The sequence below is a fragment of the Anguilla rostrata genome, chromosome 14 (assembly GCF_018555375.3).
Source record: "Anguilla rostrata isolate EN2019 chromosome 14, ASM1855537v3, whole genome shotgun sequence".
Classification (NCBI taxonomy): Eukaryota; Metazoa; Chordata; class Actinopteri; order Anguilliformes; family Anguillidae; genus Anguilla; species Anguilla rostrata.
This window is the reverse complement of record NC_057946.1, coordinates 21070614-21088354: the sequence shown is the minus strand read 5'-3', so window position 1 is coordinate 21088354 and position 17741 is coordinate 21070614. Positions and strand designations below refer to the sequence as shown.

The 17741-nt window shown below is 39.9% G+C and overlaps 1 protein-coding gene across 1 annotated transcript in view; it reads right to left on the bottom strand.

Annotated features, from left to right (window-relative positions):
- Positions 1-765: 765 nt before the first annotated feature.
- atp8b1 (ATPase phospholipid transporting 8B1) overlaps positions 766-17741 on the bottom strand; it is a 30660-nt gene continuing 13684 nt past the window's right edge. Inside the window, exons 3-28 of the mRNA XM_064308106.1 lie at positions 17333-17430; positions 15377-15490; positions 14453-14551; positions 13832-13893; positions 13384-13456; positions 12888-12958; positions 12593-12675; positions 11688-11846; positions 11420-11508; positions 10865-11055; positions 10435-10643; positions 9851-9894; positions 9160-9316; positions 8555-8743; positions 8162-8274; positions 7818-7982; positions 7436-7547; positions 7266-7341; positions 7012-7141; positions 6145-6433; positions 5571-5794; positions 5157-5240; positions 4715-4960; positions 4135-4273; positions 2542-2672; positions 766-1376 (exon numbers count right to left, since the gene is read on the bottom strand). Coding sequence (XP_064164176.1) covers positions 1158-1376; positions 2542-2672; positions 4135-4273; positions 4715-4960; positions 5157-5240; positions 5571-5794; positions 6145-6433; positions 7012-7141; positions 7266-7341; positions 7436-7547; positions 7818-7982; positions 8162-8274; positions 8555-8743; positions 9160-9316; positions 9851-9894; positions 10435-10643; positions 10865-11055; positions 11420-11508; positions 11688-11846; positions 12593-12675; positions 12888-12958; positions 13384-13456; positions 13832-13893; positions 14453-14551; positions 15377-15490; positions 17333-17430 — 3566 coding nt within the window. The 3' untranslated portion in view covers positions 766-1157. The remainder of the gene's footprint in view (positions 1377-2541; positions 2673-4134; positions 4274-4714; positions 4961-5156; positions 5241-5570; positions 5795-6144; positions 6434-7011; positions 7142-7265; positions 7342-7435; positions 7548-7817; positions 7983-8161; positions 8275-8554; positions 8744-9159; positions 9317-9850; positions 9895-10434; positions 10644-10864; positions 11056-11419; positions 11509-11687; positions 11847-12592; positions 12676-12887; positions 12959-13383; positions 13457-13831; positions 13894-14452; positions 14552-15376; positions 15491-17332; positions 17431-17741) is intronic.

Genomic DNA, 17741 nt, shown 5'->3' with positions numbered 1-17741 from the left:
TGATTGTAAAAAGTCATTTTTAAGACTCAGAAAAGTAGGAACACACTGCGTAAGTGTGTTTCCAGAGTGACAAAAACAAAAATAATGGCATTTAAAAATCTTCAACAAATAAAAAGCCGTTGCAAATATAATCCTGGGGTATGAACAGTACAAAGAAACGATGGCAGTTTAGTGTAACAGCTGTATGATAATTTTATCCCTCTTTCTGCCAGTGAGCAATATTTTGCATTTATCACTGGGACCATTTCTCAGAACTGAGTCAGTACTGATCTATGACAAAACACATGCATGTCATTTATTCAAGATCAATGTTAAGCTGAGCCTCTTAAAAGAGAAATAAAGTGCTGATAGAAAACTCATTTTAACTATTACAGAGAAACCAGTTCACTTATGCCAAAAACATACATTACAAGCCTGTAATTGGCTTTGTGATTATTAACTGTTGCTGTTACTGAAAGTCTAATAAAAAATAAAAATACAAATTGGGAAGGGGGTGGAAGTTTGGCTGAAGAATCCAAGAGGGCAATAGGGCAAGGTTCTATAGTATTACAGTTAACAGTGGCATTTAAACAGCATTTCGGTTTTAAAACATGTACTCAGAAAAAATAAATTACCCTTTAGAAAAGAGTGACTGTGAAAGACTGCTATTTGGAGACATTAACGGACAAACCGTGCAAAAAGAAAAAAGGGTGACACTGATAGGCTCCAACGCTGAAATGACAAAGCCAGTAAAGCCCATAAAAATCCAGCCCAGGATACTTATCATTTTCTCCACCTAACCCACAAAAATGTCAAGCATCAATAAACAATATATTAAATTACAACCATTTTTATAACACCAACTCCCATGGCTTCCTGTTCATTGTGGTATAAAAATATACTGTAACCAGTAACCAGACACAACAGGAGAGAACGTATAGATCAGACACAATAACAGGCTCAGCTGTACCGTGAGTGAGTACTTAACGACAATCATTTCAAATGTCAGGGAGATGTTGTTGCAGTAAAAAAAAAAAAAAAACGAAAAAAAAAAAGTATTTTCAATCCTGAGAAGTATAACATTGTGTGTCACAGATGAAACTTTAAAATATACCCAGGTCCCTGGTGCGCCGTTAGGCTTTCACAGTCTGGACAGGCAGGTACGTGCTGAGCGGCCCTCAGCTGTTCTCTGCCTGGATCTCAGGAATACTGGCGGGGGCGTCCCGCCGTACTGGCGGCCTTCGCCGGATGCTGCGGCCGGACGCGATGAGGTCGGCGTAGCCCCGCGAGTGGGAGAAGGCGTAGGCGGAGCGCCGTGACCGGCGGCCTCGCTCGAAGGGCCTGGGCTTCTTCTTCTCCTCCTCCTCTGCCTCGTACTTCTTCCTGTACCTTTGGACCTGGGGGGGGGTCAGGAGGGCAGAGGTCAGCACTGGGCACCCTGATTACTTCCAGCGCTCCCCTGGGTAACACTTATAACACCATAAGGTCACTTGGATTGGCATTAAATAATGTAGTTGTTAACATGAATTAATGATGGACAAATACGTTAATTAAGCATGAAATTAACTTTTCATTAGTTAGTTGTTAACAAATACATTAACTGATGTATTAGTAACCTGATTATTTATACATAAGCAAAACATAGGATAAACCTAATTTGGTAACCATTAACAAATGCCTTAACTGTTTTTTTTTTTTTTAATTCCAGTATGAATTGGCATTAACTAATGTGGTCATTAACATGAACTAACAATGTACAAATACATGAACAAAGCTGTACATGTGAACTTTTCAGTTGTTAGCAGTTAACAGCAACGTTAGTTAATGCAAATTTATATTGCCTTATGGTAGTGTCACCCTCCCCTGTTATGCAGTGTTCCCAGAAATGCCCTGACATCAAAGTGCTCACTGGCAGTGGTTCTCCTTTTTGCATTTAGCCTCATTTCCATAAACCTGCCTTAGCAATCTGTGTACTGTTGCAGGATGGTCAGGAGTGTATGGGTGCATGTGTGTGTGCAAAATAACATTATATATGTGAACAAGACCAGTCGAATACACTACACTAACAAGTATTAATTTGATGTATTGTAGAGTAAGCATTAAAAATAAAACTTAATTCCAGCTTTCTACAAAGGATAAGCATGTCGGCTCAATCCCCTTTTTAGGTGTATACACCAACATCGATTCGCTTGTAAATCAGACCCCAGCAAAATGTTCCATATAGGGGCATGAGAGCAGCCTACAGCTGTCATTCATGACGAATAAAATTAGCTACAATGTCAGATCACGTAAATTATGGGACTAATTACGGAGTTAATAACAGAATTTTCGATTAAATACAGAATGATATGAGATCAGCAAATGTATCACCTACATATAAGATCAGCCAGTGTATCGTCTACTGAGGCCAGTTTGCTGTGGAATTGGCTCTAGCTCATCACAGGCATGGCTAACCAACACCAGTGTCAGGAAGTGGAAATTCCACTCAGGCTATGCAAACGCTCCCCTGGTAACATGTAGATGCATGACTATGTACACAATACAAAGCTGAGGACGTCTCACCTTGTCTCCCTCAGACGGCCATATTGTTTTATGGAGGAACTGAATGCAGATGACAGGCAGCAAGCTGATTCCCACGGTCAGAATGATGGTGAGCCACAGGTAGGGCTGCCGCAGTGCATTGGAGGCCACACCTGGGGGACAGAGACACAGCAGGGGGCTGCCTTTAGCATCTCCCCTAGTGGTGCGTCTCACATACAGTAGAAGACAACACTACATCGTCTGGTAGTCTAACCCCCCACCCACCCACCATGCCACAGCAGCATGGATCATATCTAGTCACGTGACCATAACCTTTGGATCACAGGCTAGCTAGGTTACCAAGTTATTCCAAATAAATTCTGTAAAAACCACAGACAGCCACGGCAGTACTTAACATGAGTCCTTTATGGACTGGTAAACTCAAATGCAATGTGCCATCCCAATTGTTGCAACCAAGAATGTCAGGACAGATATTTTATTTTTATTAGATCATATTTATTTTAATGGAAAGAGACTCTGGCAACAGTCAGAATTAGCCTCACTTGAGGTAAATATTTATTGGTATATCTGAGATATAGGATGCGCCATCTAGAATTTTGTAAAACGATACTTTTTTGTATAAGCAACATTACATTCTTTGCCTATTGAAATCAAACAGTATCTGCCAGTGTACATACCATAGTTAATTTTCCATGTGCATCAAAACAACTTTCAATTAAATTTAAACAAATGTGCAAGGAATAAAAAATCAATTTTCCATTTAATTTCACATCCAATACCTTTTATTGATTTCCCCTTGTTAAGCTTATAATTTATGTTTACAATTATGTGACTGTACCATTAATGAATTGGATACAATAACTAACTTACAGTAATATTCAACATAACAGTAAATTGCAAATGTAAACCATTAATAGGTGGCATATCACATTTGACTTATTTGCATCTAAGTGATAAAATTCAATAGAATTGATTTCCTGAAAAACTCAAATGGGTGCTAATTAGCCAAATTAAGACCATCAATTCCTTGTGTGCTTAATGTAGCAAAAAAGGAACTTTGCTTGAGGGGAATCTGGCATTGCTGACTGCATGCAGTATTTTAAGCAGCCATTAAATTGGAACAGTGAACGCATGGTCCTTTTTGCATCTTCAAAGCAACACCATGTTCCTAAACATAATTTTGCCGTCTCTGCTTTTATTAATCCACATTTTGGTCCAAGACCATTGTCAAGACATCCACACATATTTATTAAATAAGTTAGTCTACGGGTCTTCAAATTTAGTTTCTTTAGCACATTATTTATATCTTTGCATTACTTTTGGATAATGTGTTAACATTCTACTGATGCCCACTAGCTGAATGTTTAACGATGAGTGGAATCGGATAAGTTGAGATCCAGGTCTTGACAAAGGTCTTCAGACTGAAACGTCAACTTAATAAAAATTCCTGTGAGCAGGAGTATAGTGTTTATTCTGAACATTTCTTGATTTCGAGGATTCCCAGCACAATGAAGAAGACTAACGCAATGTGAATGCTGATCTTATTTTTAAAAATTCATATTTTTAAGTCAGTAATTTGCCATCGGCATTTTGATGGGGCACACTTGAACTCACCAGTGAAGGTGAACGCTGAAGGGAAGATCACATGGATTCCTGCACTGTGGATGTCGAACATGATGCCAAAGTATATTGCTATACTGCCCAAGACTGCAAAGCAGTTCACGAAGGTCCAGTACGAGGTGTCGAGAGAAATCTGTGAGAGGAAAAATCAAATAAATGAGAGGTTTGATATAATGAGAAGGACAGCATTGCAAGCTTCAAACTCAAACTCAAACACAGGGCACTTATATCACCATTTTGAGCAGGATCGTTCAATTTGAGAAGAACAGCATTCGATTTTACAGGCAAACTGACATTTATCATTTTGAAGCATCAAGAATTCAAAATTGTGGTAGAATTACCATGAGAATGCCATTTAAAACACTTTGATAAGCTTGTCAAATGTTCATGCACCAGCAAAAAAAATTTAATTAAATAAATTTTTTTAAAAACAAGATAAAATGCATTCCAATCATTAAAAAGCACAACAGAAAAACTGGGCAGTCCAGTTGGATGAAGTGCAGTAGACACTTCAGGAGGAAGATCACTGAAAGGCACAGAGAGGGAATATTTCAGTGGCAAATCAAGGAGGTACCTGCATGTTGACAGTGAAGATAAGTGAGGACGCGGTCACCACAGCGAAGGACTGGTAGTCAGAAGGAGCCTCTCCATCTTGTCCCATAGTCTGCAGGAAGGCTCCGTACGGTATGAAGAAGATGGTAAGTGAAGTAAAGATTCCATGGAACAGGCTGATGAAGAAGTTCTTGTAATTGAAGAGTGACCCCTGCTGGCCTGGTAGGTATAGTTTGGGAAAGCGCAGACTCAGTTTGTCGTTAACGTCCTAAAAGAGAAAGAGTGGGGGGGGGGGGGGTCATTAAACCTCCCATCAGGCCACTGAAACTGCATTCTGTTCAGGAGGTTACAAATCTATCCTGGAACTTTAAATTGTGAAATGTCAACTATCTCCACAAACAGGAAGTTAGAATTTTTATTTTAAAAGTATGGTGTCATAGAAGAATTTAAGAGCATAGGCATACCTGATCTAACAAGCCCACCAGCAGGACAGGGAGACTGCTGTAACAGACATTGTAGAGAGTAATGAACCAGTCTTCATATGCCACCTGTAAAATAATAAAAAGCGTTCATTGTTCATTTCAGGATCCCACAGCTTCAAAAACACTGGAACTTGAGTCTTTTCGTTATTTCAGTGAGAAATCACAGAAAACATAATGCCACAAATCAGAAATGTCAAATTTTGCAAATACAAAAAAGCAGCCTAGCTAAAATCATATGTTAATTATAATTGCAGTACCTTCTCTTAGCTTTGTAAATTTTGTATACACAGTGAAGGACATTTTCTTGATTTACACTGGCATCCTGCCTTAGGGCTGGAAGTAATAAAACAAAAGCCTTGTTGTTGGCAGACCCATTAAAATCCATAAAAATCTCACCTGTGATGAGAATCCGCTGAAGAAGGAGTACCAGAAGTGGACCAGGGTGAAGGCAAAGTTCTTGTAGAAGAAGTAGCGCAGGAACTTGCACATGCGGATGTAAGACCAGCGGCCATGCACCAGCAGGAGGCGCTGTAGGTAACGGAACTGGGCGAAAGCATAGTCGCTGGACATGACGGCCTGCATGCCTTCCTGGCCGCTGATACCCACCCCAATGTCTGCCGCTGAAAAGGGTGGAAAGAGATCAGAAGGGCTGCACGTTCCACAACGATAGTGCCATTATCTGGGGTTCTTCATTTAGCAAGATAAAAACATTCCATAATATTACTTCACGCACACAATTACTCTTACACATGCAATACTAGGTGTTCAAGTTATTAACGTGACTATAAAGAAAGTGTAACAGTTAGATTTTCCATCTTTAATAATTGCCATTAATGTTAAAATAGATTTAAATTTACCATAAGAATAATTAAGGTGAATATTCACACTGAACGTAGTAGACTCAAGACAACTACACATTCCTTTTCAGAAATCTTTAAGAATTGGCATGTGGTCACAGGGCTCCACTTACTCTTGATCATGTTGACATCGTTGGCTCCATCTCCAATGGACAGTGTGACTGCCTTCTTGTACTTCTTGACCAGGCTGACGACGTTGGCCTTCTGCTTGGGCGTGACACGGCAGCAGATGACCGCACTGCACTCGCACGCCATGTCCACAAAGTCAATCTGCCTCTGCTCCTTCTCCCAATCGTCAATCGGCTGGCCGTCCTGGGGGCTGGTGGGAGGAGGGGGCTTCTTCCTCAGTTTCCGCAGCTTCAGGCGACGCCTCTTCTTCTTTTTTTCATACAGGATCTCATTCTGTATGGAAGGGAGAGGTTCGAAGGTTCAAACACAATAGAAGCATGTTTTTGGTACATGACTGACCTCCTGTAAGTTTACATCTTCATTAAAGAGAGATATTTTTATTCACGAAACTCGTACAACCAAAAATTACAGACTTCTCATCATAAAGATTGAAAGAGCAAAATTTAAGTTTTGCTCTTTTTCTACCAATGTGTTGGATTTAAAGCAGTTCTGCGAAGAAGAGTGGGCTAAAATTCCTCTGCCGTGATGTGAAAACTGATGTCAAATAACAGAAAGCATTTGGTTTCAGTTATTGCTGCTAAATGTGGTGTAACCAGTTATTACGTTTAAGGGGGAAATTACTTTTTCACATGGGTCATACAGGTGTTTGATAACTTTTTTCATTAAATAAATGAAATAATTCAAAAAATGTGTTTTGTGTTTAACTCCATTTGTCTAATATTACATTTTGTCTATTCAGTATGACAAATATGAAATAATACAGGAAATCAAGTAGGGGGCAAATACTTTTTCGTAGCACTGGATACCATTTTGTGCGTAACTCAAAATGCTTGATGCCATGAGCAACATACCAGCCAACCACCGGTGATGATAAGGGCGTTCTTTCCAGGGTCCGTGAAGAAGGGCTCCTTAGCCTTCTTGTTCCTGTGTGTTAATGGCTCCTGGTTCCTCCTGTTGGCCTGTCGGATTCGCAGCTTCTCACTGCCACATACAAAAATGTGGGAAATTTTAGCATGCCACTGAGAACCTCATTTTTGACATATTTCTGAAGGATATTTCAATAAAATCAAATCATATACTGCACATGGAGCAGAGTGAAACCTACTTGACGTCCTCTCCATAGTGAATCTGCATGTCATCGGTCAGAAGTTCGCAGGAGTACCCAATGTTTTCTGCAGTTTCTACACAGATTGAAGAAAGATTATTCGTTCAAGTTTGGTGGGAGGCAAAGTAAACACCTTAGCTGAATGTCTTAGCCTATTCGGGTGTGTATACCTTTCTTATCCCCGGTCAGAACCCAGATTTTGATGTCAGCCTTGGCCAGTTTGGCAATAGTCTCAGGAACCCCATCCTGGAGCTTGTCCTCAATGGCTGTTGCTCCAATCAGCTGAAAGACAATAACACCAATAAATGTTAGAGCATGAACTGAAGGCACCTTTCAATCTTTACAGATGGAGGAGCAAGCAAATATTGAAAAAATTGGGTGTGCTCATTAGAAATGTTTAGACAGATTGTAGCCAAAATTCTCAGTGGAAATGCAATGGGATATGAACCATGGCCCAATGGAAAAAATAAACAATTGGCAAATTGTACCAATGAGACATTTCTCCAAAGCGCTCAGGGGGCTAAAAATTAAATCCAGGCCCTCTTGACTCACCATCAGGTTGCTCTCGATCAGCTCATACACCTGGTCAAGTGCAGTTTCTCTGTCGCTCATGACAATGCTAGCAGCCTTGTGCTTCCTGGCCCAGTCAGCAAACTCCTGCGCGCTGATGTCTTTATAGCACAAGCAGAGGGTCCGAAGAGTCTCGTTGGCAAAAATCTACAATGAGCAGCAAAGGCAGTGAGGAACGCCCATACCATTATTTTTATCAGTTTAATTCAGGGAAACTCTCTCAAGGGTACAGCAGCGCCCTCCTCTGAAACCTTGGGTTTCATCAGAGCTTCACCACGGCATCATGTGTGAAAGGCTTTAAGAAATAAAGAAGGGCTTGCACTTACGTCCAGCGCAGTCTGACTCGTCTCCTTGTGCTGAGAGCTGGGGTGCAGACGCTCATAGATGACCGTGTCTGCCCCCTTGCAGTACAGACGGATTCGGCCATCCGGGAACCGCACTGGCAAAGCAAGAATGTTTTACATTGAGGAGGGAAAGGATAAGGGTCAGCAATGATGAACAAATCCCATCAGGGCTCAATGTGCACAGTTTTATGTTCCAAGCCTACTCCTAATAGTTAAATCACTATGAGACGAAATATAGGACAGCATGTCACTGTACCAGATAAACCACTGACAGTTTGACCAATTCAACCACAACCCTAATTATTATTGTTGTTCATCTGTACATCCCTTTGAGATAGTTGGCTTATTAAACCGTTGTGATTCCCCCATACTTACAGATGATAGACATGCGTTTGCGGTCGCTGTTGAAGTCCAGCAGGGCCAACATCTCGTACGTATTCTCAGTGCCCATCTCGCTGATGGTGATTGTATCCTGGGTGCGAGACAGGAAGACAAAGCCAAAGTTCCGTGCTGCAGTCACCAGCGCACCTTCGTCCGGGGACGCAGCCTGGTACACCAGGTCATCTGGAGAGGACAAGTAGGAGCATAGGGGTTAGCAAGCACACACTGGATGGCCATCCTTGAAAAAATCTCATTCTCAAGGATATCCATGTTAAAATTAAGTTTTCAGGGATTTCTCAACATCAACTGTAAAATATGTGGTTTTAAATCAATTTTAATTAAAATCAAAATGTACATCAAATCTATACTCCAGACAAGAGTACCTTATAATACTGGGATAGTAATAACTATATGACAATTAGGAAAACCTGAATAACTTAATTAAATGAAGTTGGACAGAATAAACTTAAATGCATGAGAAACCAAGCATACTGGATTTTTCTCTGAAGCAGGAGCACATAAACCCAGAAACTGAAACATTATACTTTGTGTTTTTCTAGGGTGAGAAAACTTATTCCCATGCGGTTATAGAGTCTCACCATCCTTGTGCTCCACCATGACAGTGTGGCAGAGAGACAGCAGCTTGAAGAACTCGAGCACATCAGGGTCCTTTTTTAACTGAATGCAGGATACTAGGGAGTGGTCAAAAAACGGGAAGTTCTTCTCTGCGTATTTGTTCCAGTTCAAGTCCACCGGCTGGCCAAAGAAAATACATACGTATATTACAATGTTTTATTCACCTAATATGGTATGGTACAGTATAGTTAGTGTTGCCACAACCATGCTGTGACTCACGAAAAGATAATGCACTAAAAAAGGAAGCTAAACTCTTCTAAGGTAGCACCATTATACCAAAACATTCTAGCATTCGAGAAAACTATGAGGGGGTGCCATTAGTCTGTAATGAGCTCCCCACATTATATATGCTTACAGCACTGGAAGGGACACAATTACAATGAGTTATTTATAATAATGATCAAATAGCTGTATAAGAGTCAGACAGAGACGTACACATCAAACACTACTGCCATGGGGCATCCACCAGATTGACAATAGAAATCCAGTTAAAATGAAAGATGAACAGATGAACAGAGACAAGGAATAGACTAGTAGGATACTACTAATGGAAACCACATTGTCTTGTTTGTTTGTTTTTTGTCCATGATGCAAACAAAAAGGTTCATTTTTTTGATCAGTAATATGAAAAACAAGAGCAATAATATACTTTACCCGCGATCGGTCCAGTGATACACCTTCAGCACTGGTGGGGTCACCTAACAAAATAAATAATCAGGAAAAAAAGGTATGTTAAAATATGTTTTTCTAACACTCATTTAACATTAGCTAGTAATGTCAATGATGTTCTCTGTACATCAGCCAAACAATCTAAGAAGCAACTGAGATGTATCAGTGACCCAATTACCTGACATAAAGCTAATGCACAGCCCCTCTGAAATTCAATACCACAGATCTCAAACATAATATAGCATGATGAGAAGAACAGGTCATTCAGCCCAACAATGCTTGCCATTTTCCTACCACTGAAGTCTCTCTACCATACAGATTGAAAGTTGACAGTTATACTGACCTAGAAAACTATAATTCACCACAGTACTGTATCAGCTTTAAAGGACAGAGTTACTATGATGCAGACATGGTTTTATTTGGCAATGTCTTCATTTTAGATCCCTGAGGGAAGGGGAGGGGTATTTAAATAGGACTTCAATGCTGAAATTGTAGGAAGGAAAGACTTTTGGCTTCTATCAAACAAATGACAAGACAAGGAGGGATGTTTTTGTTTGAGCTGGCCATACCATAGGTTTTGCCGCCGATGGTGCATTTCTTGAAGGCCATGATGTTCTGTGTGAGGGTGCCAGTCTTGTCTGAGAAGATGTACTCAATCTGGCCCAGCTGCTCGTTCAGGGTGGTGGTGCGGGCCTTGGCTGGGGTATCCTTATCACCATAATACATCTGCAGGTCCCAGTTAATGAACTTGCTCTGACCCAGCCGGATGACCTCCACACTACACAACATCAAATAAAGATTTCAGACACTCTTTACACATTTAATGGCATTAATAAAACCAAAGATGACAATTAATTGCGCCAATCATTCACTGACAGAAATGAGATTTGCAGGCTGAAGCAATGCAAAGAACGCAAAGAATATCACATCCAATGAGAGTGGTTACTAGGCCCCGAATGGTGTAGGGCAGCAGTAAGACAAGAGAGGGTGGAGTCTCACCTGACGTAGAGGGAAATTGGCACCATAGTGTTGAGCACAATAATGTAGCCCCAGAAGCTGAGGAAGCCTCTGTAGGAAGCGGACTGATCTTTCCCATCAAATAGGTACCATGCTTGGCTGCCAATCTCCTGCCACCAGAAGGTGTGCCCGATTGCCAGACCAGCAGCCACCAGGATGAGGAGAACAAAGATCTGGAAGACCATGCAAACACATGGGTGTGTACTTTTGAAGGTATATATTGACACTGACACTATGATTGTCTAATATGAGGCCATGTATATGTGGCTGAAATCGGATGACTGTATTTATTAACAAATATTTAAATGTTTACCAATTATGGACATGCATGGCCTTTAGCCTGAGCCAAATATGTATTCTGGCAACCACACAAGGACACACAAGCTCTTAATCCGGATTTCCAATATACAGTCTGAATACATATGGAAGCAGCAAAAAAAAGGCATTGGTACTGCAGTGTAACACTATATGAAAAGTCTAGGTTGCCCTTGTTCCTTTGATAACATTGCTTGTGATAATGAGTATCAATCATCTTACAGTGTAAACCATGTAGTTCATCAACTCATCAATTTTAGTCCTTTTAAACCGGGTCTTGCCACCGTTCCTCATGATCTTGGTATCGGCACCTAAGACAAAACAGCAATAATTTTAAAACCTGAACTATTGTTGCTTGCATGGGGTTTAACAGCAGTAGTCAGAGTTTAAAGCGACAGCTGCCAGTGATAACAGCGAGAGTTTAGGCTTTGAGCTGGTAACGGTAAGGCAGTGAGACAGCATTGCAGCTGCGGTTGGACCGAGCGCAGACCTGCGAAGATGACGAGGCCCTGACACTCATCCGTGTTGCGGATCGTGCAGCCTCTCAGCAGCATGTTGTCCAGGTCTAGCGGGTAGCTGTCCTTCTTCCACCTCATGGTGCCTGTGAACTTGTCCAGACGGTTGTTTGGTTCCTCGCAAATGATCATAGCTGGGGAAAGACAAGGCAAGGAGTTACTCTAAAACTTCTGCTCTTGTGAAGGACCAAATAATAATTCTTCTCCCCCCCCCCCCCCCCATAAGATCATTTGGAATGAGATGTTATAAACCAGTCTCTGGGACAATTATCCATCAGATATCAAGTTCAATCACAATTTCAGCTACTATCAGCAAAACCATCTCCCTGTGAAACATTGAATGTACAAGTGCAAGGTTAAAATTTGATACTATTTCAGTTTTAGTATATTTTCAAATGGCTGAGATGATTTATGTCGTGTTATATACTCTATCCTTTTAAAGACAGTAATATACATTATCCTACTTAGCATTGACAACAAAAGAAACCCATCTGTACATGAGCCATGACCAATCATGTCACAGTTTACAACAAACAACCATCACTTGGGTTCTACCCATTTCAATGCCATTGCTAACTTGGATTATAACTGGACTGTATAATACATGAGGTGCCGACATGCTACTCCATCGTGTTTGCGTAACGAGCCACTTGTCCACTGCCTGTAATTCCAGCCTTGTCATTATTTAACAGTGATAAAAGTGTATCCATCTGTTCCATTTCTGCAAAGTGTAGAGAAAGTCCTGCAGGTTTAAGCACACACCAATAAAACCGGGAGTATTATCAGAACATGGCCCGCACACACATCACACACACCACACACACACGCACACACACACATCATGCACACCCACGTTTTTATCACAGATCTGCATGTTTACCGTCAAAGCGTGCCAGCTGGCTTTCCTCCTGAAGCCTCTCATCTGTCACTTTGAGGCCCATTTTGAACTTAAGATTAGTCTCCCTGAAAGATATGTATTCACATGAATTTACAGAGCAATGGAAAAAATATTATTATTATTATTATTATTACAATTATATTTTCAAACTGATTGAATACATTTATTAGTATTAATTTGTTTGCCCACTGTGACTAAATGATTATAATTCAAACAAAAACAAAACCATAACTGCATGAATGATGACATGAAATAAAAATGCATAAAAATATTTTACCCATCAAGCTCAGCTGTTTCTACATAACAAAGACTGTTGGGGTTTGAGCTGGACAGCAACAGAATGTCAGCCTAAATAAAAAAACCATACAAATGATGAGTATACACAGAAGCATGAGGACGAGTCCATGGAATATATCAACAAACAAATAAACACGTGAATATGGTCTTAAAAACAAATCAAAATTTAGCAGGGTCTGGAAGACAAGAATAAAGAGAGAAAAATAAACTGTCTAAATAATTCATAGGTTTCAGAAGGGGGGCATGTTTAAACAGAATTGGCCAGAATTAATGTAAAAAAGGGAGAAACAAATGTCAGAGTGCACCTCCATACACTGTATTTTTTATGGTAAATCTGGATGGTACTACCATTTTAGTGAGTAACAGACAAACATATACACAAGCACCCAGGACTGAAAACCCAAAGGTCACAATAAATATGAAAAACTTTCTTGTATCATAGTTTAAATAGACCCAAGAATACTGATTCATCTTACAGGAATGAAGTCATTCTTCTTCAAACGAACCACATCTCCAACACAGATATTCATCCATTTGGATTCTTCAAATCTGATTTGAAACAAATTAATAATTCAATTTTTTTTAAACTATGTATTTACATGTACATAGATATCAGCTGTCCTTCAAAAAAAAAAAAAAACTTAAACAATCATCTGTATCCAAATGCAAAGGCTCTGTAAACATTTACCAAAGTTAAAATATAAGAGACCTTTAGAAATAGCAGGAATGATTAGTACGATGATCCATTTTCTGGTTCTTCGCAAAATAATTTGCAGAAATGGAATAATACTAAGGCAAGTCGCTTTGGCTAAAAGCGTCTACTAAATGAATGTAATGTAATGTGGTACAAGAATTTTCCCCCCAGATTCCCCCAAATAAGGAAATACAACAAAGAAAACTACAGGTGTGAGACGATCACCGTACCTGCCATTGAGAAGGACTTCACTCTTCCTGTTGTTAATCTCTTTGTCCATCCTATGGCGTGCCTGTTGGGGGGGGCACACAGGTGATTGAAACCATTTCAGCAGGAAGTTGTAAATGATACACATGTCCGGTTTGGTTAAGACGCCTGGGTGCTGCCTGGACACTTTCAGTATTTTCAGTTATTTTCTGTAATTCTTTCCCATTTGTTATTTGGTGCTGTGTTGTGAGGTAACTACTGAGTGAGTCACTGTTACATTAAGGACCAATACAAGGCCTACAGTTATGTTGTCATTGTCTAATTGTCTCCAGTGGCAGTTAGCCAGCAATACGTTTAGCAGAGATGGACTTCTCTTTACACTGACGATGGCTGAACTGCCCAAACACGTCTCTTGCTCCTTGTGAAGCACTTTATCCACTATGACAATGTGTACAAAATGTTTCTTTTCAGAGTGAACACTACTCTTTGTCACTGGCAATGTTACAATGTCATATCAGTGAATGTATAATGCAAGCTTTTGTTTGCGGGGAAAAATACGAAAGGAAAGAAACCAACATAACGATCACAAGATTGCCTCCTACACACTCTCTCAAAGGCTAGACCGTGATTAAAAAAAGACTCACCAGGTCATCCACTAGATCTTTAATGGCTGTGATTCCCAACACCAGAACCAAAGGCACCAGCGTTGTGTACCAAGGCAGAGTTGTGATTTGAGGAATGATCTGAAAGAAATACAGAGGAGAGCCTTGGGAAACAACCTCTTCATGTAGACACATAGTACCTCAGTCACTGGACAGACAGCTTTACCCCAATAATATAGACACAAAAACAATCAATGCCTCAACATGAACTTCACTAAGCCGTGGTTAACCTTACAATTATAAATGAAGTGTGTATAACTGGACTTGAATTTTGCATTTTGGAAATACATGTTTGATAGTGAAGACAATTTGGAACGTTCAGGTGAATGTACAGAGCACGCACAATTGGTCATTGCATCATAAGGAGACTAGAAATTAAAAGGGCATTTCAGCCACACCCTGTATTAAAGGGTAAGTAGTGAGGTAGCGTACTGTTGTGGAATGTTTTCATTTGACATCGCCTCCTCCTCTTACCAAGATATTGGCCCCATAGTGTTGCCAAGTCTTTGTTTGCTCTCTTTATCGATAATCCTTTTCATACATTCAGCCTTACCCTGCAATGTTCACGAATGTCACCATTTTAGAGGTCATGTGTGAATAACAGCTGGAGTTGGCATTCCAGAAAAGTTGTGAATGAAAAGACATCTCACAGACATGCTGACCAGCTGGAGAATAGAGGCCTCCCTTTAAACAAATTCTGAAATTCCCTCAAAGCAGACAATTTGTATGTCTGTTATGCATTCATAGACTTTCATACACTTATCCTGTATAATATCGCACAATTCCTTGCTAACATTATTTTAAACCCATTGTATGTTGACTTGTAACCTAATGGCTATCAGCTGTAAATTTACACACTGTATGTACATACTACTTCGCAACCAAGATTCTTTCATTCAGACTGACCTGTAGGATAAGCAAAGCCAGAAAATAGAGATTAGCCGCTCGTTTGAACTGCTCGTACAAATTCAGGGGTATGAAGGTGAATGCGTTGTATTTGTACGTCTTGATACCGTTCCCCTGAGGAGAAAAAAAAGTGTTAATAAATTATACTAAACATGAGTATTGCTACATCAGGCACACCATTTATACAAATGTAATCTCATTCTACAAACATTACTTTTAGAAGCTGGCATTGGGGGGATGTAGCAAATTATTAATAATTTTAATGGTAAAAACTTATTTACATCACACCTTTCTCATTTAAAAAAAGGACATATCATCATGGGTAAAAATATATATATATATTTAAAAAACACTTATGGTGCAGTCAAGAACTAAAGAAAGCAAAGAGACCACATCAGAAAGCATAGATATAATATACCAAGCCAGTAAGCAAAGTGGAGAAAAGTGGGAAAAGTGGAGAAAAGAGGAAAAGTGTTGAGAGAAAAGGTGTTTTGGGCTTGGGTTTACAATAGAATAGAATAGCTTTATTTTTGGAACTTCAGGATTTAAAAATGAAGATGCAGGTGCTGCCTAGAGGTGTTGCAGGAGGCCATTCCAGAGCTTGGGGGCCTTGACACTGAAGAGCCCACCCCCCAAGGTAGACAATCTAGTCTGTGGCACAGTAATAGGCCCTGAGCCATAACCAGAGGGCACAGGTGGGAGTGTACAGCCTCTCTACAGTCTCCCTTTCCCATTTTGTCCACAAAAAAAAAAATTTCCACGGTGTCCAAGTAGTTTTCCAATTTTCACATTCTCAAAACAACAAGAAGCAGACTAAATTGTTTCTATGGGATGATTTAATTGATAAGGGCCCACCTAGAACTTCATCTTGAACTTGAATGACTTTATATGAGCTACACAATACTGACATCAGAGATCCTCATCAGAGCTAGATCTTGAGGCTAAATCAAAAAGCCTCAGATAAGGGCTGGGCAATAAGATGAGGAAATGGCAGGTGGTTTAATAATAGCAAGCACCCGGACAAGAAAATCAGTTTTGCAACATCGGCGTCACGACCGATATCATCAACCAGGAAATGCCATACATGAGTGCAACACCAACAGTACAGCACAGATAAAAGGCTGTAGCTTTTTGAAATTGTTGTGTTAACCAAGTGGGCGGTGAATGATTGGAACATGCCACAGTATCCACAACATCCAACCCAGGCAACATTTCTGAGGACAGCATCTTCCCCATAGCTACATTCTCTCATTTCATTGTGTGCGCATACCAAATTGGTCACTCCGTGCAATCTCATTTTAGTTTGAGATCACACTTGCTGCTGGTGTCTTCAAAAATAATTGAATTAAATAAAGTAGGAACGAGGAACCATACACAGGACCACTGTACAACTTTCACAGGCTACATAAGCTGCTATAAAATAGTGGGCTGAATCACTGCTGCCAAGCAGGAAAAAAGTCAACATTATAAGAAATTCTTCAATTGCAAATGCATTAATCCTAAATTTAAGCATGAAATATTATGTCAGCAAGGCAAATTCATGAGTAAGCCTGCGTGTAAAATTAATTATATTTTTATGCTTTTCAAAGGACCAAACTGGCCTTCTGAAAGGGATGTGTCTATGTGAATTAATATGCAACATCTCTACATTAGAAAACTTTGAAATTAACACAGCAGTATTTTTCTGCATTTATCAAAGGTGAGGTGACATGCTTGTCCACATCACAAGTAAACTGACACTGCAGTATTTGAACCGGCAGTTTTAAGCAGTCCAATTTCCATATAGTAAATGTTTACAACAATTATGTAACAACTTTAAGTAATAATAATGTACATTTAAACTATGATTTACATAGAACTTTTACTTTACTTTGCCGTGGGCTTAGTCACAACTCAACAAGAGCTGAACTGGGTTTGAAAAAGGGTTTGTGAATCGCTGTTGTTGGTGGAACTTACGGAGTATCTGCTCTTCTTCATGCACAAGAAGACCTTCTTCTGAAATTCAGGGAGATTGCAGAAGTCACGGTCATTGGCTTTGACCCTCCAGCCAGACTCTGAAAACAAAAGACCCCATATGAAGCCCTGCTTTCCCTCTATGGGCTCACTGCAGAAATGCATTTATGAGAGTTCAGCTATGAGGCGGAATATTACTATTGGGCCTATCAGCAATGTACTTTGCTGCCATTCCTATAGTAAAACATAAAGCACAGTAAAAAGGCTACAAAATGTAAAAGAAATAAAACTACATGCAGCTAAGTCTCCCTGGATAAGGTTTCTTCTAATTAAATAAATGATTAAATAATGATGTGAAAGCCAATAATGAAGACTCACCAAAAGCCTTGATGGTAGAGAAATGTTAAAATTA